This window comes from Neurospora hispaniola (assembly GCF_033458365.1).
Source record: "Neurospora hispaniola strain FGSC 10403 chromosome Unknown B0T23scaffold_2, whole genome shotgun sequence".
Classification (NCBI taxonomy): domain Eukaryota; kingdom Fungi; phylum Ascomycota; class Sordariomycetes; order Sordariales; family Sordariaceae; genus Neurospora; species Neurospora hispaniola.
Genome location: NW_026944407.1, coordinates 4,847,871 through 4,874,137, shown reverse-complemented (window position 1 = coordinate 4,874,137; position 26,267 = coordinate 4,847,871). Strand labels below are relative to the sequence as shown.

The window sequence follows — 26,267 nt, the reverse complement described above, 5'->3', positions numbered from 1 at the left end:
TCTGTGAAGATACGCAGGTTCAAGAGCGGGAGGAACTCCCAATGCTATAACTGTCTTTGGCTTATTCAGCTGATAAGTCCGCGCGGCTGGACCAGCCACCATCAAATGTGGCTCATGTTTGACTAAAGTCAAAAAAGCTGTTGGACCATCATGGCGAGCACAGCCATGCTTCATGGTCACCCTTTTTTTCTTCTCGAATACTACTAAAGTGGTTCCTGGGAACTCGATGTTTGCTCACCACGAACCTAGTAGCTAACGGGCCGAGTTGACTACATTTGTCTGGTGCCATCCATTCCTTGGGATGAAAGACCGATGTTATCCTGTCAAAAAGTGTCTAGAATCCTCAAATTGATAACAACTAAGCTGATCTGCCTTTCATCTATAGTGTTTCCCACTTTACAAGGCATATTCACAATAATCCAAGAGCTTACCGGACACACCTGCTTGTCAAGCAAATTCATCAGTTGATCAAGACCATTGACAGCCATCCATCGAAAGCAGATATTATATTTTACCCCCTTCATCAATCCTGTATTCCACACGGTCAATCATTACGGTGAGGAAGTAAAGATGAAAGTGAAACCCAAACCGAACCGATCGGCAAGGACCGAAACTGAATTGGTTGGTCCGGAGCACAGACACGCCGCCAGATGTTCGTTATCTCCGAGTTATTAGTAGTAGTAAGCACGACTGCCGGGTGAAACGCCCGTCTTGGCAAACTTGAATTGATTTACAGACAACTACACAACTACAACTAACCACCTCCTTGCCTTGGTCTCCTTCCGTGCTTCACCGTCACTCTTCTTTCCTTTGATTCTTTTTTTTTATACCCAAGTTCCCCAGCTACGAATACTTATATCATATATCACTCCACTCCCTTCACTCCATCCATCCACCCACCTTTCAGAAGTACCCATCCTCCAACTCTTGTTGTCGCCCATTATCAACCAAACCCTTGACAACGAACATCAAAACAAATTTCAACACCAACACCACCCCCAAAACAAAAATGGGCAGCATCACCCTCACCCACCAACTCCCCCCAGCCCCAGACCATCCAAACCAACCTGCACCTCCCTACTACTGGCACCTCAACGCCCCTCCCTCCCATCCATCGCGCACCTCTCCAGTCTGCCCTCCCTTTCTCCTCCTTAAGGGCAACAACAACAACAACAACCCCGGTCTCTCACCCAAAGACTTCACCACAATCATCACCCCCAACCATTTATTTGAACGCGACACCTGGCCCCAAGTCCGTCGTCGCGTGCAGCAAAACAAGCTGGCCGAGTTCCAGCGGACGCCAGCGGACATGTGGCGCTACCTGGAATTTTGCTGGAAGATTGGTCAAAAATATCCACAAGGCGGGGGAATCAAAGAGTTTATTTTGAAGGAGCGGTTGAAGTGGGGGTCTGGGGATGGGGAGGTGGTGCCGAGGGGATCGAGGTTTGGGGATACCCAGGAAGAGGAAAATGGGGACGTCAAGATTCTATGGAACGATTGGCCTTATGGGGTTGATGAAAAGATTGTTCACTTGGTGGTGTGGACTAAATTCCAGCTGGAGGATGATCCGCAGACGGGGGATTTGACGGATGAAGCGAGGGCGGAGATTGATGAGTTTGTGAAGAGGAAGTTTCAAGTTGGGGGGAGGATGCCGGGGGAACATGTGCGTATTTATCTTTCCTTCTTATTCTTCTGTCCTGAAGGACGTTTACCCATGATAAGTGGTTATTGGAAGGCTAACAATGAAAAAAAAAACGCAACAGATCATCTGGTTCAAGAACTGGGCACACATCAAGTCGGTGAAAGCCGTCGAACACTTCCACGTCATGCTATTTGATCCTGACCCCGAGTTTGTGAGGGAGATCACAAAGGGCGATGTCCCTCTTGGTATCATACATACAGACGAACTAACAACGAACGAAAACCGCCCGGGCACCTTTTCAACAACCGAACAAACCAGCTAAAAATCCGAGGACTTTGAAATCACACACACACACGACTGCTGTCATGGGAAAGTTGCCAAGACCTAGCTCGCGGCTGGCCTTCCGGGCGCGGGAAACCCGTAACCAGCACGCACCTCGACAATGGGGCAGTCAGCCAGAGGCACAGCTGTGGGCTTCTCCATCCGAATGTGTACCTGCCACTTTGTGTGGTCTTTTCTATGATCCGGCTCAAGGATCTTTTCAGCCAAATGGGCACCAAGTGCTTCGAGAGTCTCATAGGAGGATTCTTCAAGAGCCTATTTGATTTCGTTAGCGCTATCCAAAAGGAACAAACAAACGTCTTGCTTATACAAGGGCGAGGAAATACCAACCTTGACAACCACACCCTCCAGCTCCGAGTAATAATCATCCATACGGAAGTACCTCTCCACGGTCACACTCGTCACAACAAACTGCTTGGCCCGTCTCTCATGGGGGTTCACTCCCACCAACGTCGGCACCTTGAGGTTATGAATCTTCAAGGATGCACTAATCAGGTTTTCCCTCATCTTCTCGCCCGGCCCGTTCTTGAAGAACTGACTGCACGTCATGCTCACTCCATCGCCCAACAACGACGCCTTGGGCAGCGTCACCGTAAGCGACAAGAACCTGATGCTCGAAATATCCAGAAACGGCTTCTCCTCCTCCTTCACCGAACCAAAGTGGGCCCACCCCGTCAGGCCAACCCACAAATCATGAATGACATACGCCAGCGTAAAGTTGTTGTTGTTGTTTTCTTGCACACTGTGGTCACCGTTACCATTGCCGCTACCCCTCTGCTCCTGCTCCTGCTCCTGCTCTCTCGGCACCGTGAACCGCTTCATGCGCTCCAGGATCGCCTTGCTCAGGTTGCCGTAGTGTACCGTGTCGGCGCCGAGCTGGTCGTTGGCGGCGGCGGTCCCAAAGGGTTGCTTAAAGTGGACTTCGGCGGAGATGAGACATGGTTGTGGGGCGGCGGTGCATTTGCGGCCCCAGGCGTCGGAGGCGGCGTACAGGTTGGTGGAAAGGTTGCGGACCGAGACGGCGGCGCAGGGTTCGCCGACGAGAGAGCGGACTTGGAAGTCGGAGACGAAAGTGTCGGCCATTCTGTTTTTGTGTACTGAATATCAGATTAGCGATGATTCTATCGTTTGAGTGACATAATAAAAAGAACTTACATGGGGGATTTTGAATTGTGATGATGATTTAGTGAGAGAGATGTGAAGTCTGCACTGTGAATGTCGTGATGTGAGTCCCGTTGAAAAGTGATGGCTCCACTATGAGTGTTTGTGTTCCCGTTTGCGCTAGCGAGTGGGTTTCGACGGTCTCAGTATGGATTTAATTGTCGAGGGAGAATTTCCAAACCACAAAAGTTGACTCGAAAGAGGGTATCGTCAATTTATATACCTCATCACCTGAATGCTTTCTGGATCTGGCAAAAGGCAGCAATGGAAAGAGCTCCTGAGAAATGACCTGACCTAGGTGACAAAACGGTTATCATCGCATGGCCGCTCGCAGAGGGAGGGACTCGGACCACTGTCACCTTCCTTACGTCACGGTCACGGTCACGGTCACGTTGGACCCTAACCCTTGTAACACCAAGCGTGCGTGATGTCCTCACCCAACATCAGACTGCAAATGAAGCCAAGCCATCAATTCAATCAATGCCAGAAATGCAACGAAATGGTTCCCCCGTTCGTCCTGTTGGTCATTTCACGATGTTTCAGTTCACAAGCTGAGAACGAGGTGTCTTTTCTTATGGATGGACTACGTGAAACGTACTTCACTACGAGATTGAGAACCAAGAAGACTGGACCGAGCGACTGATTCTCATGGACATTTGCGGTTGATCGTCCCTTTTTACTGCGTTCAAAGTCCTCTTCGTGGTGTAGTATGATTGATTATGGTATTTGAGTCCTCCCATCTCCCTTTAACGAGCTATTTCGTTCGATGGGGTGATCAATTTCTCTTTGAGGATGGCCTGTTGGAGGGAAGTTGGAGGACTCAACATCGTGGTTGCTCTTTCCTGCGGGCCTGGAATTGAGTGACCTGGCGAGAAGCGCTTTCCCTAACATGACAAGCTCAAAAAGGAGGCAGAATGAGGGAGCTCTGGAATGTTAGTGTGAGGGAGATGGGCCGCACTCGGTTTTCTGTTTGCGTTCCCGCTTCATTTCTGCTGCATCATCATCGCCAACATCATCGCCATCGCGACATTCTAGAAATACAAGAGGCATCCCGATTGACTATCATTTCATCCGAATATTTCCAACCACCTGGAAAGTAAATGTTGTCCTCTTGCTCCAGATTTGGTATGGGAAGCTAATGAAGCCGTCTTCGCCAGAAGACAAGCAGCTCCTCGACATACGAACGAACCCCTATGCAGAACCAACCGGCATCAGTAACAACAGACAAATCCGAACATGTGCACGTACAACTAGGAGTTTTACCAATGTGGTTGTCCGGTCCACAAACACCCACCACATCAAAAGCTCGTACTCTGCCCGCTGAGCTGTCCCGGCCCCTATCCTTACTAGAATGAAGCCGGGCCGGGCGCCGCCGTCGCCGTTGATGACAAGGCCGGTATCCGGTCAGGTCCTATCTTGGGCACCCTATTACAGCTGGTTCCTCTACCGCCGATGCGGCCGACGATCCCATGGTGGCAGGATAAGACAAAAGAACAACGTGAACAAGTGCTGCGAGAGCAACAGATTTTGTTCCCGTATTGCACACGAGAAGAAATCTGGAGTCTTCTGCAAGGTCGGCCCCTTCCGATCGATGCGCTGTCTTTGGATCCGGGGCTGGAAAAAGAACTCGCTGATCGGTTTCCCTATCCTTTGTGTCTCCCTCTTGACGCAGATGAATGAAGAACACAAGTTAGATTGACGGGAAATGATCAGAGGAGAGATCTCATCAACCACTCCTAGCGGCGAGCATCTTGGAGTAGCGTATCAATAATCATGGCTTTATATCACGGCTACCCCATTCTGGAGTCTTTTGAATCTTTTATCTGTGACGCGGTTGACCCCTCGCCCGTTCTTTCCCATGTATACGTCGTCATGGATATCAGATGGATCACAATCAGGCGGCTCCTCCCCAAAGATCGCTGGTTGCCTTGAAGTGGAAGGCACCTACGTGTTGCGTCATCTCGTGCCGGTGGAAGCTACAGTTGAGGGAGAATGGATCATCTTCAACATGAAAGCAACAAAGCCGTGTTCCATGGGCTTCTTACTTCTGCATCATCATCACTCCACGAATTCTCAACCATAACACTGCACAAACGCGAGCGTACATCCCCGTTGTCTACGCCTTATATCCCTACGCTTATTCTCCTTTGAACAAGATAGTGAGTCTATTCCCTCTCCCCATGAACAACGGAAACTGACAGCAACAGAACACTTGTTAGACCATCAGAAGTTTCGTACGCACAATCTTCAGCAAACAACGACCTACTAAAGGCCACAAGACCAAACCGAAGCCCGGAATGTGTCTGCGGGTGCTAGTTCTTTATCAATGTGGATGTAACGCGACCCGAACCATACCAGAATACCCTGATCAAACCTACGAAATATGGTCTTGCCATGGGTACATACCTTCCTGCTACCTGTTTCAAGGGAGCCACCGCTTGTCTTGCGTTTACATCCTCGCTAACGACTGTGGCCGACCGACCTGCAAAGCCGTGAGAAACTATTGGGGCTGGCGAGTCCATCATGGGCTCTCTCATGAGGCCACCTGGCGGTTATTCGTCCAATTTTATGACCGTTGGTATGCCGCCGGTGCCAACGACCAAGCCTTACCCGTAGCTGTTAACCATCCACACGAACTTGCCCCCCATCGATGGGACTACAGATACCCCCGTTACGACCAGCCGGGGTTCCTCTACGCCACAAATAGGCACTACAGCACTCGGATGAAGAATACAGCAGACGCGCCGCAGCCGCCGTGGCCTGTTTTCGATGTGCCCAACCCGGACCCGGACCTCAGCATTGACTACGAAAATTATCCAACGCTGAACAAGCGAGTACTCGAGGAGGAAGATCCGCGGCCACTGGGACTCGGACGGGAAGAGGACTTGCAGCCGCCGGCACCCTTGGAGGACGGAATCCGCCTAGGTCCTCGCCGCCTAACGATAGGGCAAATGCACATGCTCCACTTTTACCATTTGGAGTGTAGGTTTGAGATGAGTGGAAGCAACGAGTAGTAGCCTTGGTGTGTATGCGCGGAACGAGTGGTAGCTGTCGATAAGGGTGTCGGCTATGCGTTGTATTTATGAAGAAGTTAAAATAGGGTGTGCTACCGGGAATTGGGCGAACAACAATAATATCTGCGTGGGTTGCGCGGCTTGGACGGAGAAAGGGAGTGGGTAAGCAGAGATGGGAGATAAACTACCTATATACTCGTAACTATCAATACGGAAAGGGATGGATAATCAATAAACAGCGTGTCAGTTACCTTCCATTCTCTGTTATACTCCAAATACGTTGCCAACGTCAATGCAGACTAACTTACAGATATTGTTGACTGGTCTTTCCGTCAAGTTTTCCCTCTTTTTCTACCGTCCCGACTACCCAGGTTTCGCGACCTTCTTCACTCCCTCATAACTCCCGTCTTTGACTAACCTCAAACCAAGTGTTACCATGTCATATCCCCCGTATCTTGTACCGGATTGACTCGCAACCACCCCCCTCGACCTTAAACCCCATCCTCCTTTACCCACTTTCTCTCCCTATTACCGTCTCTGACCCTTATCCTTCCCTCCCCCTTTTCCTTTATTCTCCTTATCTCTCTCCCTCTTCTTCTCAGTCTTTCCGTGTTTCGAGGCATCTTTGCTTCTGCTGGTGCTGGTGCTGCTCTTACTCCTGGGCGCTTCATCAGCAGACAAAGGAGCAATAAGTAGGCCTGCCACGCCTGAAGCATCTGCATCTTCGGCGTGTCCATCATGTCCATCATGATCATCAGGAGCTGTGAGGTAGAGGGTAGTGTTTGGAGCTGGAAGAGGGAGATAGTATCCCGAGGACGAACTGGGAAGCGTGGACTGGTATGGATGATGTCCGGTCTCAAGCTGATATTGATCCGGGTGGTACTGGGCTTGATAATGGTTTGGATACTGATGATGATATGATGCGTACTGCTGAGCCTGCTGCATCTGCCACGCTCTTCTATTTACTTCATCAACATCTCGTCTAACCAATTCCCTGCACTCCTGCTGCTCTTCTCTTGTAACCTCCTTCGTCAGCACTTGTCCTGATGACAGTTCGCTACCACCCTGTATCCATCCGGTCGAAACCTGCTCCCTGATCAGAGCAAGTTGGTCAGGGTATTTGGACTCCATCCATCTTACTGCACGGACTGCTTTTTCTCGATTTACGACAGTCTCGTCCATATCATCATCTCTCTTCTCATTTCCTGAGTCAGCAGCAGGGTCGTCTTGGTACCTCTCATCGCCCCAGTTGGTGTCGATGTCAGCGTCGGTGTCAAAGTCGGCGTCAGCATTGAGTGCCCAAGTAGCACAGTTAATCTCGCCATTATCAGCTTTCCAATACATGGACATGGAGCAATGGACGCTTCTACACACTGTAAAATGAAGCTTGTGCCGGATTAATGTGGGTGATGTCCCTTGTATCCGGCAATTTAATTCGTTTTGGCAAGCGATTTTGGTGGAGGTGTAGTGCGAGCAGAAGAGGAAGAAGGTGTGTTGGAGGCGGCACATCTTGATCCCTTTTTTCTTTCTCTTTTTTTTTTTTTTTTTTTTGGGTCAATTTCTTGAATAGATCTTTTGAAATGAAAAAGGGTTGGTGATGAGAGGTGAAGTGTAAGAAGGGACTAGGTACTGGGTCAAGTAGATACCTAGGTATCAAAGATGAGGAATAGAAAATATTTTTCTACGTTTTTGGGGGGGGAAAAGCGAGTAATGCTAGTCCTGCTAGCTTTCGTTGTAGGTATGTTAAGGGTAGTAGGCGTCTTAGTCGGAGGAAGGAAAGGAACCTAGGACTGCGAGGACCGCGAGATGGATCTCTCTCCTTTTAACGCATTTCAAGAAAGCCTGTAGTTGTCAACTCCGTCGTCGCTCTGATATATGTCACAAGCTTACAAGCGCCCAACCCAACGGGATAAATGGCGCGCGCGTGTGTGTGCGAAGAGTGTTTCTCTCCCTGTTCGCCCTCTGATCAGTCACCAACAGACATTCGACACCGTTGATATGATACGAAACCGCTGTCGACACTCACTCACTCACTCACTCACTCACTCACTCACATTATATGCTTCACGAGACATGGCCTCACGTCACAGATACATATATGCTCCGAAGCAGTCACCAATCAACTTTAACTTAACTTGACACGGCACGACGGCGCTTCAGGTTGCTTGGATAAACGTCATTTGTAGTTCACGATGAAAAGCACTAGGTCACGAACTGGCGAGAAGGACGGATACCTCTTCATTTTGTTTTTTTGTTTGTTGTCTGTCCACCGTGACCCGCGAGAGGAGGGGAGGGCGGCAAACCTTTGATCTAGTTCTTTGTTTAGGGGGGAGCTTACCACTTAGGTTGGTCCCAGTGATTTAGTCTACCCGTTCGTTAGCGTAAATAGGTAGAGGAATAAGCAATCTTGGACCAACGCTCTGGCGGTAAGGAGATGATGAGTGATTAAGGTATAGGTAAGGAAGGAGAATTATGACACTTTGTTTGTTTGTGCTGTTGATGCCTGTTGACTTAAGTAGGTAGGACCCTCGATCGGTTTTGAACGGTTCACTTTTAACCTATCGGCCGGGAAGCATAGTTCGTCAGTCTCTTGGGATCAGCTGGGGATGATGGATATCATCTAGGCAATACAATGAAGCACCTTGGCATTTTAATTTCCGTTGGCTTCGTACATGAGTATTTGCAGTCATAGTACCATCCATTGAGTATCTCTAAATCCTTGAATATTCTCCTAACGGCTACCTATTAAAGTACACACAACGCAGAAAAGGTCTCGTACCCCTGATAAAAGTTAAGAATGACGGTCGAGTGTTAGTCCAAGAGCAATGGAAACTCAAGCCTAATACATTTGCGTGATAGAAAGTGTGGCCGAGTTCCATCATCACTATCATGACTTGATCATTTGGCCAAGACTCCCTCCTTGCATGGTGATTTAGAGCTTGGGTATTAATTATCATGGACTTTGCAGTCCACAGACCGGATGTTGTTCGAATTTTGCTTTTGGGCGGGAATTGCTTTTAGTCGGGAATCAAATCCCCGTAGCTAAGTATCTAGTGTTTCTAATAAAGACCTGACCTTGAATGGGAAGGAGTGGTGAAATTGTATTTACGTGCGTGCGTGCGTAAAGTCTTGAACCACATCCCAGTTGTCAGTGATGGTAGTGTATCCTGAAGGGAAACACACACTCTTTCGCGAGTAAAAATCGATCATATGTCTAGTGTAGATTCCCTCTTCAGCCAGGAAATGTGTTCAACATATGCCCTCACAATATCAAAAGGTCACGCGTGTTTGATTTCGCGTGGTTTTGAGCATCTTATTATAATCCATTCATAGGTAAGAAGACTCGATGAACTGGTCAACCAGTTCACGATATCATATACATCGAGGATAACAGTGACACTACGAGAAATATCGACAAAACTGTTGCCACGAAACACTCTAATCCATCAGCAGGCACACAAGTATAATAGAGCAGCAACTGATGCATCTCATGACGGTTTAAATTCAAGTATACATTACCCCTTTTCCGGTCATGTTCGTCACTTGAACAACCCATCTGAAGGGGACACAGACACAGACACCTTTGGATCGGATCAACGAAACTCTTGTCTATTATAGATAGGTATCAAATACCTTGAAGACTTAGTCACAGTCGAGCAATGTCAAAGATGCGCGAAAAATAAGATAATAAAATCCGCTCCTTGAATAATCTGTCTGCAAGACCGTAACTTAAGTTACTGCTACTTACGTAACCCCAGAGCTGTAAAATGGGCACTCTGAAAACCTCGAACCTCGGAACATACAACATAGTGACACCCATCCTTTCCATCCTTTCACGATCGACTCATCATCGACTGGACACATACATATGCGCTCCTCAAACCTGACTAGACGTGCCCACACTCCCATTCATTTTCCGCTTCATCCCGTTCAAAAGAAAAAAGACCTTGTCCCTAGGAAACAAAAAGAAACCAGCAAACAATTATCAGGGTTGTCACAATCCTTCCCTTCATGAATCTCCACCAGAGATATAAGCCGGACTGGACGACAACCAAATTAGAGAGAGACCATTACCTCTAATAGTTGAGCTCTCCGCCGTTTCCTCCAGCCGTGGCATCCAAATCCTCGTAGCTCTTGATCGTCCTTCCCTGGACCGCTTCACGCGGACCCATAGCCGCGTTTCCGGCGGCGCCATCACCCCAGCGGTTAGTAGGACCTCCTACGCCACGACCACGACCGGCCATTCCGCCATCCATGCCTCCTGGGTACCGAGGGTTGGGCCGACGGTCGTAGGGACCAGTACGACTCTGGAATCTGCCTCCAGCACCGCCCATGTGACCGCCACGGCGGATGGGGCCACCTGCACCAGTGCGATCGTCACCACCAGCGGCATGCCAGTTGGACGCCGCCCCGGCCATGGCACCAGCGTTCATCATGTTGGGAAACATGGATGGGATGGGGAAGCCCGGGAAGTTCAGCATGCTGTTCATGGCGTAATTTTGCAAGTTGAAGCCACGTGGGGTTCCAGTCGGTTGCTGGCCGTTAGAAGGCGGGAAGTGGCCATTGGAGTTGGCATCGGTCCTGGACGGCGCAATGTGTGCAGGGTCGATGACATAGGCATTGACCAAGGCGATCTTTTCAAAGTCAGCACGCATTCAATCCAGTTAAAAGGAGCAAAGGAAAACTCACCTCTTCCTTGAGCTTATCTAACCACTCGTTGTGTCGCTTCTCAACATGCTTCTTCCAGAAATGCTCCTCCTTGAAGAGCTTGGTGCACTCGGGCACCTTGCACCTCCACTTGTTCTCATCTTCCTGCTTGACGTACTTGGCGAGCTCATCGTTAATGGCATCCTCAACCGGCTTACCGCCCAACTTTCTGATGTCAACCGTGTCGGGCTCAAGGATCTGCATGATCTTGTCCTCAAAGGTCTTGACCCAGTTGTATGCCCGCTGCAGCTGTTGCTCTGTCTTGGAGGACGTGCGGAACTTGCGTTCACCCTCAGGCGCCTCACCCTCCTCGACGTCCTCGGCATCCTTACGCTTCTTGGAAGGGAAAGGCTCGCCAAGCGCGCTCGCACGAGCGACGGCCTTGGCCGACGACGAGAGCGTGCTACGGGGTCTGCGGAGATGGCCGCCAGGGCACTTTCTCGTCAACTCATGGATGGAGTCACTCTCAAAGACGCAAAAGAAGCAAAAGTTGAAGACACGGCGAAGATACTCAATCATGAGGTCCAGCTGCTTCTTCTTGACGAGCAAGTCTTCATCATCGACTTCGTCATCGACCGTCCCCTCATCTTCATTGTCATCGTCATCATCTTCATGTTCTTGGCCCTCTTCGTCCATGGCTTCATCCATGCCAATCGACTTTTCCTTCTTGATCTTCTCTTTCTTGATGCCAGGAGCGGAGACCGCAGGCTGCAGGCGACCGGCGGCCCTCAGGTCCTCTACGCGCTCATCGATCTTGAGCGTGGCATTAAAGTCGGAGCCGAAGTCCTCTTCGAACTTGTTGACAAGGCGTCTGACAAGCTCGAGGTCCTTCTCGATGCGTTCAGGTGCAGAGAAAAGATCCCAGAGGGCCTTCTTCCTGGGGTTCATGGGTGGATTGTGTACTCCTACGTGGCAGGTGAAATCACCGCGCTGTTCATCTTTGACAGTCTTGCCGTTGATGGCCTCCAGGGCCTTCTCAGCGGTGCTGGGGACGTGAGGCTTGGCTGAGCCCTCGTCATCATCGTCTTTCATTTCATCCTGAGCGATGGGAGCCTCGGGTGCAGGGTGCAACATGATCCAACCGATACGGTGGTATCGCTTACTAGGATTTGGATCACTCAACGAGAGCCACTTGAATCCACCCTCTTCCTCGCCAAGATGCTCCTTGCAGAAGGCCTCAAGGTTCTGACGACTGACCGACGGGGCAATAGTCTTGATCAGGAGCGTTGGCTGGAACAGATTCTCGTCCCTGATGTCGGCACTATTGGCTGGGACCAAGTCACCGACGCCGAGAACCTCGTTCGCAGCAGTTGCCTCACCTTCTTCCTTTTCCACAACACCGCCAGCACCATTGCTCTCGCTCTTGGGGATGCCCTCGAGAGAAAAGTCGTCAAAGGTGCCGGTCTCGAGATCTTGCTCCCACTGCGTGTAGGCGCCACGACGGAACTCGTTCAGCTGCTTTCTGAAGCCGTCTCTGATTTCTGGGACATAGCGTTCCCTGAACCACTGCTCGTCCTTGTGTTGCTTGACAAAAGTTTGTGCCATCTTGGCCTGAAGCTCTTCCTTGTAGGCATCGTAGGCGGCCTGAATCTTGGCCTTCTCCTTCTCACGCTCCTCCGGACCGCGGACCCGCTCGGGCTCACGGCGGCGGCCAGTGCGCAACCTCTCCTTTTCCTCCTTGATTTTCTCGTTTGCCCTCCACCACTCGCCGTAATATGAAAAGCCGACTTGGTAGGGGAGCTTGATCGGATCGGGGATAGGGTTGGTCAGAGGTTGGATTGGGGCCACGTCCTGGCCAGGAACATAGCGGTCAATATTGGCCGGAGGGGATCGCATGCGTCTCGACTGGTCATCGCGATCGCGAGGGTCGCGGAGGTCGCGGGGGTCACGGGGATCGCGGGTCGGGTAATCGTCGCGTGTGCGGGCTCTGGGTTCGTAACGATCGAGCGCCGCCGGGGATCTCGAACGACGCCTGGTGCGGTCGGCTGATGCAGGAGTGAGTACGGTGTGGAGGAATGAACGCATGATCATGGGGCTGAGCGAGGGGGAAGGACGGTCTACTGTGGTGCAACACGAAAAGGATGAGATGATGGACGTACCAGGAGATCTGCCACGATAAAAGTTGTCCCTCTCGTCTTTGATTCTGTCGTCACCTCTGCCCCAGCCCCGATCACCAGGTGACCGAGCCGAACCCTCTCGGTAAGAGTGGTAGGACGAGTCCATCGTTGATGGGAATCTGCTATGTGAAGGTGGGTTGGAATGGACTGTTTCCGTCTCTAACCGTATCGATGAAAGGATGGAGGAACGGGATGGGAGGTGGTCGGAACCGGATTAAGGAACCGCGTCGTATAAGTGTTGATTTTGGACGTTGGATGTTTTCTGAAGGACAGCAAGCGTGGGATGCTGCTTGTCAAGTAACGGTAGCGGAAGCCGGACAGCTGATTGCGCGTAGAGGTTGGCTACTGTTTGGCGACATGATTGCGGTTAGAAGGCTAACTCTAGGGTGAGGAAGATCTAAGCTGGGAGTAAAAGATGGAGAGAAGCGGAAGTGATTGTAGAAGAATAAGAAGACAAAGAATGTGGATGAGGTAGAAGATGTGATGTTTCTGGGGTTTGCTGCTTGGTATGCTGGAGTGGTGGTGGTGGTGATGATGGTGACGGTGGGAGGAGGAGGAGACGGTCAATGAACAACAGCAGAGAGAGCTCGCTCAGCGCCAACACACTCTCGTCGCTGTACAAGAAGAAGAAGGGGGGGATCGAGTAAAACCAAGGCAACAATAACAATGGCTGGAAGGATATCTGAACAAGTGAAGGCTTGAGGATTAAAAAAAAAAAGGGAATAACGAACAATTACATGGAACGAAGTGTTGATGGCCCGTTGCTGGTCGCCGTCGCGCAATGAGGGAGGTTGTCTGGGTACAGGTTGGATTTCCCGTGGCGTCGCGCGTGGAGATTCCTAAGGTAGGTAGTGTAGGGATGGAGTGATGGAATGGTGTACCTGGCACTCCTGGCACTCCTGGCTTGCTGTGCGAGTCGGGAGAGGGAGGAGCTGCAAGTCCACTGTTAGCTCAGCAGCCGTCCACACCTTCTTTGATCCACTTGCCGCTAGCCAACTGAACCGCTCCTGGCCAGCCGAGTCACGTGTAGTCTCCACTTTCCATCCATTGTCCAACGGCCGGGGGAGGCAGTCCATCAGAGGAAACAAACGACTGCTGACACTGTTCCTGTTTCACCAAATCATCAGCAATGATCGGCCTTGTAACCACATGGGCTATTCTATAGGACAGGATACTTGAAGCTCTATAAACTACTGTGTATGCTTTTCAGTTTTCTTGTTCCTTTGAACCTCGGCCCTTCAAAGTGCCAAAACGCGGAGACCGGACTTTTCTAAGCGATGTCCACAAGAGGGGCATTGACAGCTCGCGATCCAAGGGACCAGTCATCTGGCAAGTCCATCGAGCATTCAACGAATGATCTAGCAAAAAGTTTGTCCCGCCAAGGTTGCAATCTCACTCTACACTAAACAGCAAAGTAAACACAACAGAGTAGTAGCAATGCCACCGAGATATTTACTTCAACGGTGAACCCCTTTCCGCTCTCAAGCAGCACAGTGTTAGCAATACAGACCCTGAACTTACTTAGTTTCCAAACCTGGCCATGTCGTCATTACTTATAGTCAGTCATCCGACTTATACATGAGGTGAACACTACCACCACCAGTAGCCGAGGCTTCCATTCCAGCACTCTATCTCATTCATATATCAGACGCCTGTAGAATATATCCCCAAATTAAGACCCGTCCTTTTCTCTGGTTTATCTGGTCAACTTGACCAAACAGCATATCCGAAACATAACAAAACATATCCAGAACAAAACAAAATATATATCAGAACACAACAAAACATATCAACACTGGTTACAACAACCACAAAACCGCCAAAATGACGAGCTACATCCCCCAGCTCACCCTCCCCTCTTCCATCTTCACCTCAGCACCAGCCTCCATCCTCCTCCCCGTAGCTCTCGGAACAGCCGTAGGCTTCGGCACAGGCTTTGGTACTTTTACTCTTTCTTCCTCTTCTTCAGTATTTCCCCCCTTCTCTCTTGTATTCACACTAACCCTTCAAACACACTTACAAGTCTCCGACCAAAAACGCCAATACCACTCCCTCCGGCAACCCCCCCTCCGCCCTCCCTCCTCCGTCTTCGGCCCTGTCTGGACCCTCCTCTACGGCACCATGGGCTACGCCGCCCACCGCGCCTACCTTTTCGGGACCTCTTCCCCTTCTTCTCTCCTCCTCCCAACCACCAACCCATCATCAACAGTCCACCACACCGCCACGTTATACACCCTCCAACTCGGCTTGAACTTAATCTGGATGCCCCTCTTCTTCGGTCTGCGTCGTCCCATGCTGGCTACCCTCGACTGCGCAGCGCTGGTGGGGATCAATGCCTACTTGGCCTGGACGTGGGGAACCCAAATCGATGCGGTGGCGGGCTGGTTGATGGTGCCGTATGTGTGCTGGTTGGGGTTTGCTACGTATTTGAGTGCGGGGAGTGGGTATTTGAATGAGTGGGATTTTAGCGAGGAGAGGATTAGGAAGGGGGAGGAGGAGCAGAAGAGAAAGAAGAAGGGGTTGTAAGATGGTGGATGAATGGAGGGTAGAGCAAGCAAGCAGGCAAGCGAGTTGGCTCTTGGGATTGGTTACCTAGACTAGTTGAAGGAGAACGACAAGAAAGCTGTTGGTTTGGGTTTCACTGGGGAAACGGAAAACACAACACAACATCAGGCTGTGCAAGGTACCAATTGCAAGGTAATTCAATATGAACTGCTCCAAATCAGTTGTTGTTGTTGTTGTATGTGCAAGCAACTTGGTCTACCCAAAGCCATCCTCCTTCTATCGATGCACCTGAACTGAACGTTCTTGAGATTTCTGGCTGGGTATGTCCCGTCCCTCTTTATCCACAATCCTTTCTTTTTGTTTCCTCTTCCTACGTAGTATCTTTGGTATCATCAATCCTCCTTGAAAGAAAACGATGTGTATGTAAAAACAGATGCAAACGCTCCAGTTCCAACCAACCCCATCTATAAACTTTGCGCCGCCGACCGTTTCCTCTTCTTTTCTCCCCACAGTTTACCAGCCATCTTCCTTATGCTCTCCAGATCCTTCCCTCTCCTCCCCGCCCCCCCCCCCCCCCCCCCCCCCCCCCCCAAAAGCAACCCGACATTGACGGAACCCCTCTTTATCTCATGTCCCTTGTCTACTTGTTTTCCTTCCCCTCTAATGAAAATGTACGAACCCCCTCCTCAAGCCATAGGAAAATACTTCTTCAACCCATCATACACCATAAAAATAAAGGCCGAGCTCGGCGCGCTCCTCAACACCGTGATCCCGCACCCCCTATAAAACCCCTTGATGCCCGCCTGCTTCCACAACGCCCTCGCCTCCTCGCCAAAGCTCTTCTTGGGCATCGTCGCCGCTTTTCCTCCACTATCCCCTCCACCACCAATCGGGCTCGTCTGCATCCTGCTCTTGACCGTATCAGCCGGGAAAAACAGAAAATTATAGCTCATGCCCGCCGACGCCCCCGCAATCGCCTGCTGCCACAGCGGCAGAGGCCTCTCCCTACTCGCCAACACCTCCTCCTGGCTTGCGCCGCGCTTCAGCAGCGCCTGCTCGTTCCTTCCCCGGAACCACTTGGACGTAGTCTCCTTGGACCCGAACCAAGCCGCGCAACCGCCCGCTTCGCGAATCAGCGTGCCCAGCTGTCCATGCCAGAACCCACGTAGTCCTTCATGCCGAAAGATCTCCTTGATCACGGGGATCGGCTTCAACTGCCGCTGCTTTGCTCCTGCTCCGCCACCAGGTTCGTCGGGGACTTGGATCTTGCATTTGACTAGCTCCACGGGCGTGAGGATGAGGCTGGTGAAGGCGCCGGAAAAGCCGCCGGTGAACCAGAGGGCGGACAGCGAGAGCTCCGAGTCGCGCGGGGCAAAGCCGGATGAGTACAAAAGACTGCGGCCGATGCGCTCAAAGAAGAAGAGGGACGAGTTCTCGAGGGCGGCGCCGACGAGCGGGGCTGAGATGCCCCGGTACAGACCGAGAAAGCCGTCGGCGCGGATGGATTGGCGGAAGCAGTCGAGCGGGCCGGTGTACCGCAGGGGAAGGTGGTCGGGTTGGGATTGCAAGCGGACTTTGACCGTGTCGAAGGGGTATTCAATGTATTTGCCTACGATACCGGCGGCCTACACGCTGGTGGTGTTAGTAATAGGTTTGAAGGTTGTGGGTGTTGTTGGTGAGTGAGTGCACGTACAGATCCGTAGACGATATCCTCCAGAGCTTCCATCACTGCTGTCCGTGACTCAACCTTGGCAGGTGGAGATGTGGTTGTTGTGAGGTGAGAGGCAGAAGCAGCACCCGCTTCCTTGAAGCCCTGGTGCGTCTGGGCTGGTACGGAGTCCATCTTGATGATGTGGGCTGTGAAGCCTGTGATTAGGGAGAGAAAAAAAAAGAAAAAAAAAAAGGTTGAGGTTGAAGAGAGAGGTGTGATGAGACCTGACCAATCCCCTCGTTGCAAACGACGTGTAAGTTAGCCGGTTCCCAAGATGCTATGCAGTTTGCGCTCAAGGAGGCGTTTTGCGAATTTGCGATCTGTCGACTCCCGTGAGATGGCACGGAGGTTGTTAACGGTGTGTGATGCGCAATGCGCCTGTGTGCCTGATGAAGAGATGCCGATATGTCTTCACTTCTTCTTGACTCGTGATCTAAATGAGGGGTCAGAATGGTTTGGAGTCGACAGCCGTTGTTGTTCCAGGAAAGAAGTCTGGAAAGAGAAAAATAAGAAGAAACGAAAAAAAAGTCTATGATTGCTCAAAATGAAGCAAGGGGAGAAAAAAAAAAAAAAAAAAGGTGTTGCAGGTGAAGGTTTATGGAACAAAAAAAGTGGTGGTGAGAAGGCCGGGTTTGGATGAGGGTCCGTACTCTTGTGAATCCTCGGGGTCGCCGTTCTCAGACTTGGGGACTACGCTACACTATTTCAGGGATCACCACCGATGATAAGGAATACGTAAAGCCAACCTTATTTGGGTCCACGGGTAGGGTAAAGATTCCGGAACAACGCAAGACCAAGAGCGGAGCGGAGCCGGGTCATTGGTGTGAGCAAAGTGCCTCAAGTGGTTAAATGACATGTGCTCTTCTCGAGTTCTGAAATCATGCTTCATCCATTATTTTTGGAGTATGCGCCTTGTGATTGACAAATTTTCCCACCGTCACCAACACTAGAACAAAAAAAAAAGCATCAAGGGTACAAAAACCCTCAGTTATACCAAGTAGACCGAGGCAGTGTATGTATTACCCACAATACCCTTGTGACCAGATTTGAACAGAAAGGAAACATTGGCCGGGATTCAAGAAGAGACAGAGAGGAGAGAAGTCATCACTCACCAACTTTGGGTGTGTCGATGGAAATCGATCATCGGGAATTTCCGTGAGTTATGTACAGCAGGCAACTCTCAGCCAGCCCGCAGCGGCATTCAGCGAACGACAGGACAGGACAGGGCCCCCGTCCCACAGTGAAACGTCGAGAAGAAGTGGATTCTGTGGACAAAAATTTGGTCAAAGAAATCCGAGAAACGGAAACTTGGCGCGGTTTCGAAGTCCAGGAGCAGTCGCGTTGCCGGGCCCAAGACCCGCCGAGTCTTTACCAGTTTCGCCCATGTCAAGCGGGACTCAAGCGCCAGAACCTAACGGGACCTGCTGGAGGGGCTAGACATGTGACCCACGCCGATGATGCTTGGCGACATTATCTGATGATCTGATAATTTTCAGAAAACCATCTCCACTGCAACCTTAACCAACTCCTCTCCGGGAGCTCTCCAGGCTTCTCCCTTGGTTCTCACCGTCTCTTCATGTGCAAGTGCACACGCCGCTGGGTCCGCAATCGCTTCGTGGAGAAAGATGGTCAAGTATCACATTAAATCCCTCAAACCATCCATCCACCTTACCCATCCCATGCTGTTGACGTCTTCTCTCAACAAGTCAAGTAATGATATGCATATCATATTATGATAACAAACATGCGACTGAATAGTGGAATATCCTACACTAGTTCCATGACCCGCCCTTCCCGCTATACCCATTACTCTCCTCCAACTTCTTCTGTCCCTTCTGCGGCTTATTCTGAGCAGCCTCGTGTCTCCTGAGCTCATCCGGCACCTTGGAGATGGACGACTTGGAGATGATCTGCCTCAAGTCATACAACACATCGTTATCCTCCGGACCCAAGAAAGTAATAGCCACACCACTCTTGCCCGCACGACCCGTACGACCGATACGATGCGTGTAGGACTCAATGTTGGTAGCCATGTTGAAGTTGACAACCAGCGAGACGTCGGGCACATCGATACCACGACCCGCCAAGTCGGTGGCTACCAGGATGTCTGTCTGCCCGTTCCGCAGCGACGCCAGCGCCGCCTCACGCTGCTCTTGTGTCTTGGAACCGTGCAGAGTGACCGCCGAGTAGCCCATGCCCTTGATGTCGCGCGCAACCATGTCGCAGTTGCGCTTGATGTTGACAAAGACAATAATGGGCGGCTTGAACTGCCCCGAGTTGAGGATCTCCTGCAGACGCTTCTTGCGCTTGTCTTCGCCGGATACAAACTCGACGCGCTGCTCGACCGTGTCGACGGCTTCGCCTGCGTTACCGATGGTGACGATGGCTGGACGACGTAGGTATTTCTTGGCGATGCGCTCCACGATTGGAGGCATGGTAGCTGTGTACATCATCGTCTGTCTGTAGCGATCTTTGCCGTCCACGTACCGGCTCATCAGTTGCGGGTTCTCCGCATCGTCTGTATCTGGCTTTTCGTTGGTTACCGGCATGGCATCCAAGATCTTGGTAAGCGGCTCTTCGAAACCCTGGTCAATCATACGATCGGCTTCATCCATAATCGTGTAGCAGCACTGAGAGAAGACAAGCAAACGTCTCTCGAGACAGTCCACGAGACGACCAGGTGTGGCGACAATAATCTCGGCACCGTTCCGTAGAGCAAACGCCTGCTCTTCGAGCGAGTGACCACCCACAATACTGACGACTGTAAATCCGAGAGGCGTAGCAAACTTCTTGGCCTCGCTCTCAATCTGTTGCACCAGTTCTCTTGTCGGTGCCAGAATCAGGGCATATGGACCGTCATTCTTGTTGTACTCGGTAAGGGGTGGTAGTTCGGAGATGTAAACCAGTAGAGGCAGCAAGAAAGCTGCAGTTTTACCGGAACCCGTCACGGCCACACCGATCAAGTCGCGTGCTTGAAGGGCAATGGGAATGGCAGCTCTCTGAATAGGCGTCGGCTCGTCGTAACCCACGTTCTTGACAATGTCGAGCAGACGCCTAGGCAGCGTGGACTCTTCCCAACTGCGCATAGGGTTGGGAATGGCACCACCCTTGGTCGCAATGCCAAAGTTTTCCTTGAAGATACGCCAATCGCGCTCCTTCATGTCTTCCAGCTTCTTCTCGGACCAGTGCTTGCCCAGGTTCTTGCGCTGTTCCATCTCCTTGATGCGTCTGTGTTGTTCCAGGTATTGCCTGGCGCGCTCCTCGCCCGTCTCGGGATCGCCACGACGGATGGCTTCGGCCTTTCGCATCACCATCTCTTCCGTCATCTCGTAACCACCAAGTCGGACCAGAGGCTCCTGACGCTCTGCGTAGATGGGGTCGAAGGGTCGGCTAGTGTCGTCATCGGCATCCCAGTCAAAGTTGAACTTGTTCGCTGCCGTCCTCCTCCTCTTCTTCTTGGCCGAGAATGTGGACTGATTCACTACTGGACCCATGTAGCGGGCGCGCAGCTCTGCCTCGTCGTTCCTCTCCATCTTGGCTCGCTTCTCTTCGTCATCGTTGGGTGCGCCACGTTTTGCGCCACGTGGGTTTCTGTCTCGGTTATCTCTGTTGTCGCGATTGTCTCTGTAGTCCCGACCGTTGCTCATGCCGTTGGGTCCCCGGTCATCGTCGTACCGCATCGCCTTGGGACCGGTTGGGATGTTTCGTTGAGGGTTGTGGTTGTGATGACTCTGGATACCGTCCATGCGGTGGCCATTATGGTTTGTTCCATTTGGCTGAGACTTGGCTTCTTCCTTGCGCTTGCGTTCCTCTTCTTCCTTTGCCTTTTTCTCGGCTTCTAGCCTCTCTCGTTCCTTTTTGGGGATGAATCTTGGTTTCGCGGCGGCGGCTTCTTCCTCCTTCTTCTTGCGCAGCAGTGCTGCCAGGTCTGGGGGTTCCCGTCTTGATGTCGTGCTCATCGTGGTAGTGTATGGCGTTGGTGATGGATCGAAGTAAAAGACTGGTCGGAGGCAACAGTGTTGAAGATAAACGTGTTGATTTCCAAGCAGTGCTGGGTTCCGGAATTGGTTGTTGTTATGGCGAACTTGGGTGGTTCTGGGGTGCAGCGGTGCAGCACAGTTCTCGACCCGCCCAAAAGTTATGTCACGGTTCAAGATCGGTGAGATCCCTGTCGTACCTGTTCAAGGGTCTCCACATGCCGCGCCTTACGCGGGGGGTTAAAGAGTCGGGTTAGGGTTCAACGTGCAACTTCCGGCTGTTGCCAAGTATCGTTTCGCGCCCTGGAACTTTTTCGCAGTTGGGGTCCCGTCGGCGGCCGATTGATCGCAAAGTTCCCCGTTCCCGTTCGTTCGAGCAATCCGGACCCTGTCACCTACGACAAAAACAAACAAACAAAACCCCCCACCTCGACCGACACAGCACCGCCAGCAGGCCGGTCGATCGACATCTTCACCATGGCGGCCACGGTGAAGCAGCACGTCCAGCTGGCGCTTTCGCTCCCACCGCGGTTGCGCACCTTCTTGGCCCGGTACCCGCCGGCCGCGATCCTGCCCGCCGGCGCCGACCCCGAGACGCACAAGACGCCCTACCAGGAGGAGAGCCCGAACCCGTTCATGCCCACCAAGCACCCAATCACCGGAAAGTGGCACAACCCCAAGTACTCGCTCAGGCGACAGGCCGAGCTCGTCAAGCTGGCCCAGGAACACGGCGTCGAGGAGCTGCTGCCCTTCACCCGCAAGCTCAACGAGGAGAAGCTACGGAAGAGAGTCGAGCTCGGTCTCCGTGTCAAGGGTACCGGTGTTGGAGAGAAGGTCAAGGGTCACAAGCACGAAAGGACACTGGTTGCCAAGTACGTTGTCGAACCTCGGCTGCTGCTGCTGGTTGGGAGGAAGTGGTGGTTTGCTGACTGGGGATTTCGCACACAGGATGGAGAAGAGGAGAGAGGCCATGCTGGCTATGCCCGACCTTATCCGGGAATGGAAAAAGGTAAGGATTGCGCCCAAACTCTTGCGGTTTGCACTCTTGTTAACCATGGGCTTCACTACAGGTCGGCAAGAGGAACTGGACCAAGTTCCCCAAATAAGCGATCGGTCGTTGTCGCTTGTCGGGAAGATTACAACGAGAGTCACTGCCATGTCCATAGACTGTATCATCACCAACAATGTACAACAAATTTCAAGCCATTTGGAAGGGGATGCCATCGATGTGGTTTTGTTTCCCGGTTGTTGACTTAACGTCCTTTGGCGTCTTATAAGACGGTGTTCCCCACTGTGGTTGGAGGCCGGGACGAGGTAATGTGTTGAACGGTGCAGTAAAATTTCCCCCCGAATTTGTTCCTCTGAACAACTCACTTCACGATATCAGGCACACAACTAAGACCCAAACCACCACGCGAGAACCGACACATCACACTGCCTCTTTTCTACCCGATTCAGATTTCCTGCTGTATACAGCAAAATTGACAAAGGCAGCGAGCCCAAAAAGACACGTGATTGCGGGATACAAAGTTTTCTCTCGAAGGCTTCGACGAAAACCACCAACCTTTCACCACTTACACATCATATACATCTCAACACCAAACCGGGTAGTCTCACAGCCACACCGTTCTAGACTCAGGGTCGAATTACCAATACCGCCAAGATGTCCCAACCAACCCTCTACGAAATCCTCTCCCTCTCACCCACCACCTCCGACCTCACCCCCGCCATAATCAAACAAGCCTACCGCCGCGCCCTCCTCACCCACCACCCCGACAAGTCTTCTTCTTCTTCTTCTTCTTCTTCTGCTTTCTCCTCCTCATCCACCTCCAACGGCCACCTCAACAGCCACCCCCCTCCAAAAACCAAAAAATCCATCTCCTACACAATCGACCAAATCTCCCTCGCATACACCACCCTCTCCTCCCCCACTCTACGGACCCAATACGACGCCTCCTTACGACGTCTTGCTGCTTCCTCCCACACCCACCCCACAACAACCCTCGGCAAGGGTAATGTAGTCGAAGACTTCCAAACAGGCATCGACACCATCGACCTAGACGACATGGTTTTCGTACCTAGTACCAGCACTAGCAGTAATGAAAAAGACACATGGTACCGCCCCTGCCGATGCGGCAACGAGCGGGGCTTTGCCCTAACAGAGGAAGATCTGGAAGAGAATGCCGACTTGGGGGAGGTATTGGTCCAGTGCGCGGATTGTACGATTTGGTTGCGGGTTTGTTATGTGGTTGCTGAGGATGACGACGACAAGGAGGAGGAGGAGGAGAAAGGGGATGGGGATGATGAGGAGAAGAGGAAGAGGTAGTGGGGAGGCATCATCATCATGGCTATTAGGAAGACTTGCTGTGGGTATATAAGTGGTTGATCGGGAACAGAAGAAGGAGGTGAGTGGGCTGGATTGGATCAATGGGATCAACGAAAAGTAGAGGGGTTATGGTGGTGGTGGTATTGAGAAGACGGCATCTGTAAGTGAGTGATGGTTTAGAATCTGGCAGGAAATGTTGGTATGGTCACTCAAAAGATACCCGTATACCAAGACGACTTTCGGAATCACTAGCTTAGTTTGACGAGGGTGGAGGCATAAACGAATACCACTTGGTAGGTATATTAGCCTGAGAACATTGTGTCGCAATGTTGTTTTGAGTCGGCAATGAAATGCCTGAACTAATCTTCTCCCGTACATGTAAAATATTCCTACCTATGCCTGTTACTCATCGGCCTGGTTCTTGACTGGCACGCCCAGCGATGCTGTGGGAAGCTAAAAGTGTCTGCTCGAGATCTTGCCCGAAAAAAGGGGGTAGATTTTGGGTTTGTGTTGTGGTCACGACTGCCCAGCGTACTAGTCTAACAGACAAGACGATACCGAGACAAAAAAAGGAAAACCTCCAAGGTGCTCTGCTCTGCCACCTTCTAATCCTCTTTCATATTGGGGGAATCGTCCACTTATTCTTGGATTGCTGTGTTGTGTATCTGCGTAAAACATGCAAAAGTATTTGGGGGATCTCCATTCCGACACTCCAAAGACACCATTTCCACCGTGGACTTGCCAAGATTTCTGCCAGGGAATTATCACATCATGAGACTAAAAAGGAAACGTTTCCGCCACCTCTTTACTCGGCCTTGGGCTCCTCCGCCGCAGGGGCGTCAGCCTTGGGCTCTTCGGGGGCAGCCTCACCCTGAGCGGCGGGCGCCTCGGCCTCGGAAGAGGTCCAGAGAGTCTGTGGAAAAAAGAGTCAGCGCCGTTCAACCGAATCCAACCTCCTCGAGTGTACTCACAAGGTTGTCGCGGAGGAGCTGCATGATGAGGGTGGAGTCCTTGTAGCTCTCCTCACTCAATGTGTCGAGCTCGGCAATAGCGTCATCGAAGGCCTGCTTGGCGAGGTGGCAAGCCTGGTCAGGAGCGTTGAGAATCTCGTAGTAGAAGACGGAGAAGTTGAGGGCAAGGCCGAGGCGGATGGGGTGAGTGGGAGGAAGCTCGGTCTGGGCAACGTCGGTAGCGTTCTTGTAGGCGTCGAGCGACTTGTCGGCGGAGTCCTTGCGCTTGTCACCAACGGCGAACTCGGCGAGGTAACGGTGGTAGTCACCCTTCCTATTACGGGGGTTAGCGAGCGGCAAGGTAAGCGACTCGGGGCGTTATACGCTTACATCTTGTGGTAGAAGACCTTGGACTCGCCAGTGGTGGCGGAAGGAATGAGGTGTTGGTCAAGAACGGAGAGGATGTCCTCGCAGATCTTGGCAAGCTCGCTCTCAATCTTCTGGCGGTACTCCTTGATGAGGCTGACCTGGGTAGAGTTGCCCTTGGACTCCTCCTTCTGCTCGATAGAGGTGACGATTCTCCACGAGGCACGGCGGGCACCGATGACGTTCTTGTAGGCGACGGAAAGGAGGTTGCGCTCCTCAACGGTGAGATCACGGTCCTCGGAAGCGACGATCTTCATGTTCTCAACCATCTCTGCACGGCGGAACTTATCAGTCTCTGTGGGTCGGCATCGGGAATTGATTGATTTAACGTACCCTCGTAGCGCTCGGCCTGCTCGGCGAGCTTGGCAAGGTAAACAGCATCCTCGTGGCCCATTTTGGCGGTGTTGTGAAGTTCTGAGGTGTCGTGTGTTAGCGGATCAAATTATCAGGCGTGGTGGTGTGATAAAGGGGCGGGCCAATGTGAGGACGCGGGTGACTGAAATGGCGGGGTAGATATCAACGCGGGACAGCGAAAAGGAGGTGTAAGGCACAACAGCAATGCGCGCTGCGACGAAAGAAGCCCTTGGTTGCCGACCGACACGGTGAAGCCAAACTAAAAGTCGCTTTGTGTTTTGATTTTGTGAGTCCCGCGGTGTGTCGATCGAATGTCGAAGTAGACTTGCCGCCAACGGTAGGTAGGGGGTATGCGCGCAGCAGGCTGGGCAGCACCTCCTGAACGGCCGTCTTTGAAGCGGCTCCCGTCAAGTCAAAGCTCGGATGCGATGAGTGCTGCGGCCGCCGTCCATGGCGACAAAGATATGGCGTTGTCGCATCGCGATGACGACAGCGGGCGGTGGACGAGAGGAGCAGCGGGTAGCGGAAGTGCGTGTGCAGCTGATGATGATGATGATGATGCCCATGGCCGACGGTGCAGGGAGAGAGGGAGGAAGGGGAGAGGCAGTGTGTCTGTCTGTCTACAAGAAGCCATGATGGCACATACCTGGTTAGATATTAGAGTAGACGGTAAGGCGGTTGTAGATTCGCAAAGGCGACAATCAGCAGAGGCTTTGGTGGTGAAGAAGTGGATTTCGCTTGGTCGTTGGGGAAAAAGAAGCAGGAAATGGACAGGCAGAGTGGTTTTGGGAATGCAGAGTTGGAAATGAGGGAAGGGGGTGCATTAAGGCGGGCAGGGAAGGGGAGAGTGAGTGCGACCTGACACCTACTGGAGTGAGTGGAAGTGAGAGGAACCCGCCGGGGCGAGGCTTGCACGGCCACGCCTCCGCCTGTTTTGGGTTCTGATCGGTGCTAGAGGTAGTATGGGGCGGCGGCCTGCCTGCACTCGCTCCCTCTAGTCTGCTTCACCCACTGCGGCCTATGATAGTGTACGGG

The 26,267-nt window shown here is 51.9% G+C and overlaps 11 protein-coding genes across 11 annotated transcripts; 5 read left to right on the top strand and 6 right to left on the bottom strand.

Moving 5' to 3' along the window:
- Nucleotides 1–748: 748 nt before the first annotated feature.
- B0T23DRAFT_97901 (uncharacterized protein) lies at nt 749–2,063 on the top strand. Its single transcript, XM_062842082.1, has 2 exons — nt 749–1,663; nt 1,764–2,063. Exons 1-2 carry the CDS (start codon nt 1,010–1,012, stop codon nt 1,962–1,964), a joined length of 855 nt encoding a protein of 284 aa, XP_062696229.1. The 5' UTR covers nt 749–1,009; the 3' UTR covers nt 1,965–2,063.
- B0T23DRAFT_97895 (Dihydroneopterin aldolase-domain-containing protein) lies at nt 1,996–3,248 on the bottom strand. Its single transcript, XM_062842081.1, has 3 exons — nt 3,140–3,248; nt 2,315–3,081; nt 1,996–2,239 (listed from the first exon to the last, which is right to left on the bottom strand). The coding sequence occupies exons 2-3, from the start codon at nt 3,065–3,067 to the stop codon at nt 2,027–2,029; spliced, it is 966 nt and encodes a 321-aa protein (XP_062696228.1). The 5' UTR covers nt 3,068–3,081; nt 3,140–3,248; the 3' UTR covers nt 1,996–2,026.
- Nucleotides 3,249–4,918: 1,670 nt separating this feature from the next.
- B0T23DRAFT_403030 (uncharacterized protein) lies at nt 4,919–6,159 on the top strand (the record flags this gene model as incomplete). The annotated part of the gene is made up of 3 exons (XM_062838743.1): nt 4,919–5,005; nt 5,161–5,304; nt 5,365–6,159. 3 exons carry the CDS (start codon nt 4,919–4,921, stop codon nt 6,157–6,159), a joined length of 1,026 nt encoding a protein of 341 aa, XP_062696227.1.
- A 528-nt stretch (nt 6,160–6,687) lies between these two features.
- On the bottom strand, nt 6,688–7,509 carry B0T23DRAFT_394155 (uncharacterized protein; the record flags this gene model as incomplete). Its single annotated transcript, XM_062838111.1, has 1 exon — nt 6,688–7,509. One exon carries the CDS (start codon nt 7,507–7,509, stop codon nt 6,688–6,690), a length of 822 nt encoding a protein of 273 aa, XP_062696226.1.
- A 2,726-nt stretch (nt 7,510–10,235) lies between these two features.
- On the bottom strand, nt 10,236–13,089 carry B0T23DRAFT_403028 (uncharacterized protein; the record flags this gene model as incomplete). The annotated part of the gene is made up of 3 exons (XM_062838742.1): nt 10,236–10,793; nt 10,849–12,851; nt 12,966–13,089. 3 exons carry the CDS (start codon nt 13,087–13,089, stop codon nt 10,236–10,238), a joined length of 2,685 nt encoding a protein of 894 aa, XP_062696225.1.
- Nucleotides 13,090–14,807: 1,718 nt separating this feature from the next.
- Nucleotides 14,808–15,509, top strand: B0T23DRAFT_427013 (TspO/MBR family-domain-containing protein; the record flags this gene model as incomplete). The annotated part of the gene is made up of 2 exons (XM_062840031.1): nt 14,808–14,922; nt 15,007–15,509. The coding sequence occupies 2 exons, from the start codon at nt 14,808–14,810 to the stop codon at nt 15,507–15,509; spliced, it is 618 nt and encodes a 205-aa protein (XP_062696224.1).
- A 578-nt stretch (nt 15,510–16,087) lies between these two features.
- B0T23DRAFT_97833 (amino acid transporter) lies at nt 16,088–17,583 on the bottom strand. Its single transcript, XM_062842080.1, has 2 exons — nt 17,182–17,583; nt 16,088–17,113 (listed from the first exon to the last, which is right to left on the bottom strand). The coding sequence occupies exons 1-2, from the start codon at nt 17,329–17,331 to the stop codon at nt 16,175–16,177; spliced, it is 1,089 nt and encodes a 362-aa protein (XP_062696223.1). The 5' UTR covers nt 17,332–17,583; the 3' UTR covers nt 16,088–16,174.
- A 1,264-nt stretch (nt 17,584–18,847) lies between these two features.
- B0T23DRAFT_375522 (Pre-mRNA-splicing ATP-dependent RNA helicase prp-28) lies at nt 18,848–21,348 on the bottom strand. Its single transcript, XM_062836904.1, has one exon. It carries the CDS (start codon nt 21,156–21,158, stop codon nt 18,972–18,974), a length of 2,187 nt encoding a protein of 728 aa, XP_062696222.1. The 5' UTR covers nt 21,159–21,348; the 3' UTR covers nt 18,848–18,971.
- Nucleotides 21,349–21,501: 153 nt separating this feature from the next.
- B0T23DRAFT_375521 (uncharacterized protein) lies at nt 21,502–22,421 on the top strand. The gene is made up of 3 exons (XM_062836903.1): nt 21,502–22,048; nt 22,125–22,185; nt 22,247–22,421. Exons 1-3 carry the CDS (start codon nt 21,654–21,656, stop codon nt 22,280–22,282), a joined length of 492 nt encoding a protein of 163 aa, XP_062696221.1. The 5' UTR covers nt 21,502–21,653; the 3' UTR covers nt 22,283–22,421.
- Nucleotides 22,419–23,794, top strand: B0T23DRAFT_375519 (uncharacterized protein). Its single transcript, XM_062836902.1, has one exon. The coding sequence runs from the start codon at nt 22,840–22,842 to the stop codon at nt 23,500–23,502; it is 663 nt and encodes a 220-aa protein (XP_062696220.1). The 5' UTR covers nt 22,419–22,839; the 3' UTR covers nt 23,503–23,794.
- A 513-nt stretch (nt 23,795–24,307) lies between these two features.
- Nucleotides 24,308–25,272, bottom strand: B0T23DRAFT_403022 (14-3-3 protein 7; the record flags this gene model as incomplete). The annotated part of the gene is made up of 4 exons (XM_062838741.1): nt 24,308–24,415; nt 24,474–24,786; nt 24,843–25,149; nt 25,212–25,272. The coding sequence occupies 4 exons, from the start codon at nt 25,270–25,272 to the stop codon at nt 24,308–24,310; spliced, it is 789 nt and encodes a 262-aa protein (XP_062696219.1).
- Between the last annotated feature and the right edge of the window lie 995 nt (nt 25,273–26,267).

Bases quoted from the DNA above. Each gene is read 5' to 3' on its own strand.
- B0T23DRAFT_97901 (XM_062842082.1), top strand. From the start codon at position 1,010: ATGGGCAGCATCACCCTCACCCACCAACTCCCCCCAGCCCCAGACCAT. The intron at 1,664-1,763 runs GTGCGTATTTAT...AAAACGCAACAG, and splicing joins GGAGGATGCCGGGGGAACAT to ATCATCTGGTTCAAGAACTG.
- B0T23DRAFT_97895 (XM_062842081.1), bottom strand. From the start codon at position 3,067: ATGGCCGACACTTTCGTCTCCGACTTCCAAGTCCGCTCTCTCGTCGGC. The intron at 2,240-2,314 runs GTTGGTATTTCC...GAAATCAAATAG, and splicing joins TGGAGGGTGTGGTTGTCAAG to GCTCTTGAAGAATCCTCCTA.
- B0T23DRAFT_97833 (XM_062842080.1), bottom strand. From the start codon at position 17,331: ATGGACTCCGTACCAGCCCAGACGCACCAGGGCTTCAAGGAAGCGGGT. The intron at 17,114-17,181 runs GTACGTGCACTC...ACCAGCGTGTAG, and splicing joins AGGATATCGTCTACGGATCT to GCCGCCGGTATCGTAGGCAA.
- B0T23DRAFT_375522 (XM_062836904.1), bottom strand. From the start codon at position 21,158: ATGAGCACGACATCAAGACGGGAACCCCCAGACCTGGCAGCACTGCTG.
- B0T23DRAFT_375521 (XM_062836903.1), top strand. From the start codon at position 21,654: ATGGCGGCCACGGTGAAGCAGCACGTCCAGCTGGCGCTTTCGCTCCCA. The intron at 22,049-22,124 runs GTACGTTGTCGA...TTTCGCACACAG, and splicing joins GAAAGGACACTGGTTGCCAA to GATGGAGAAGAGGAGAGAGG. The intron at 22,186-22,246 runs GTAAGGATTGCG...GCTTCACTACAG, and splicing joins TTATCCGGGAATGGAAAAAG to GTCGGCAAGAGGAACTGGAC.
- B0T23DRAFT_375519 (XM_062836902.1), top strand. From the start codon at position 22,840: ATGTCCCAACCAACCCTCTACGAAATCCTCTCCCTCTCACCCACCACC.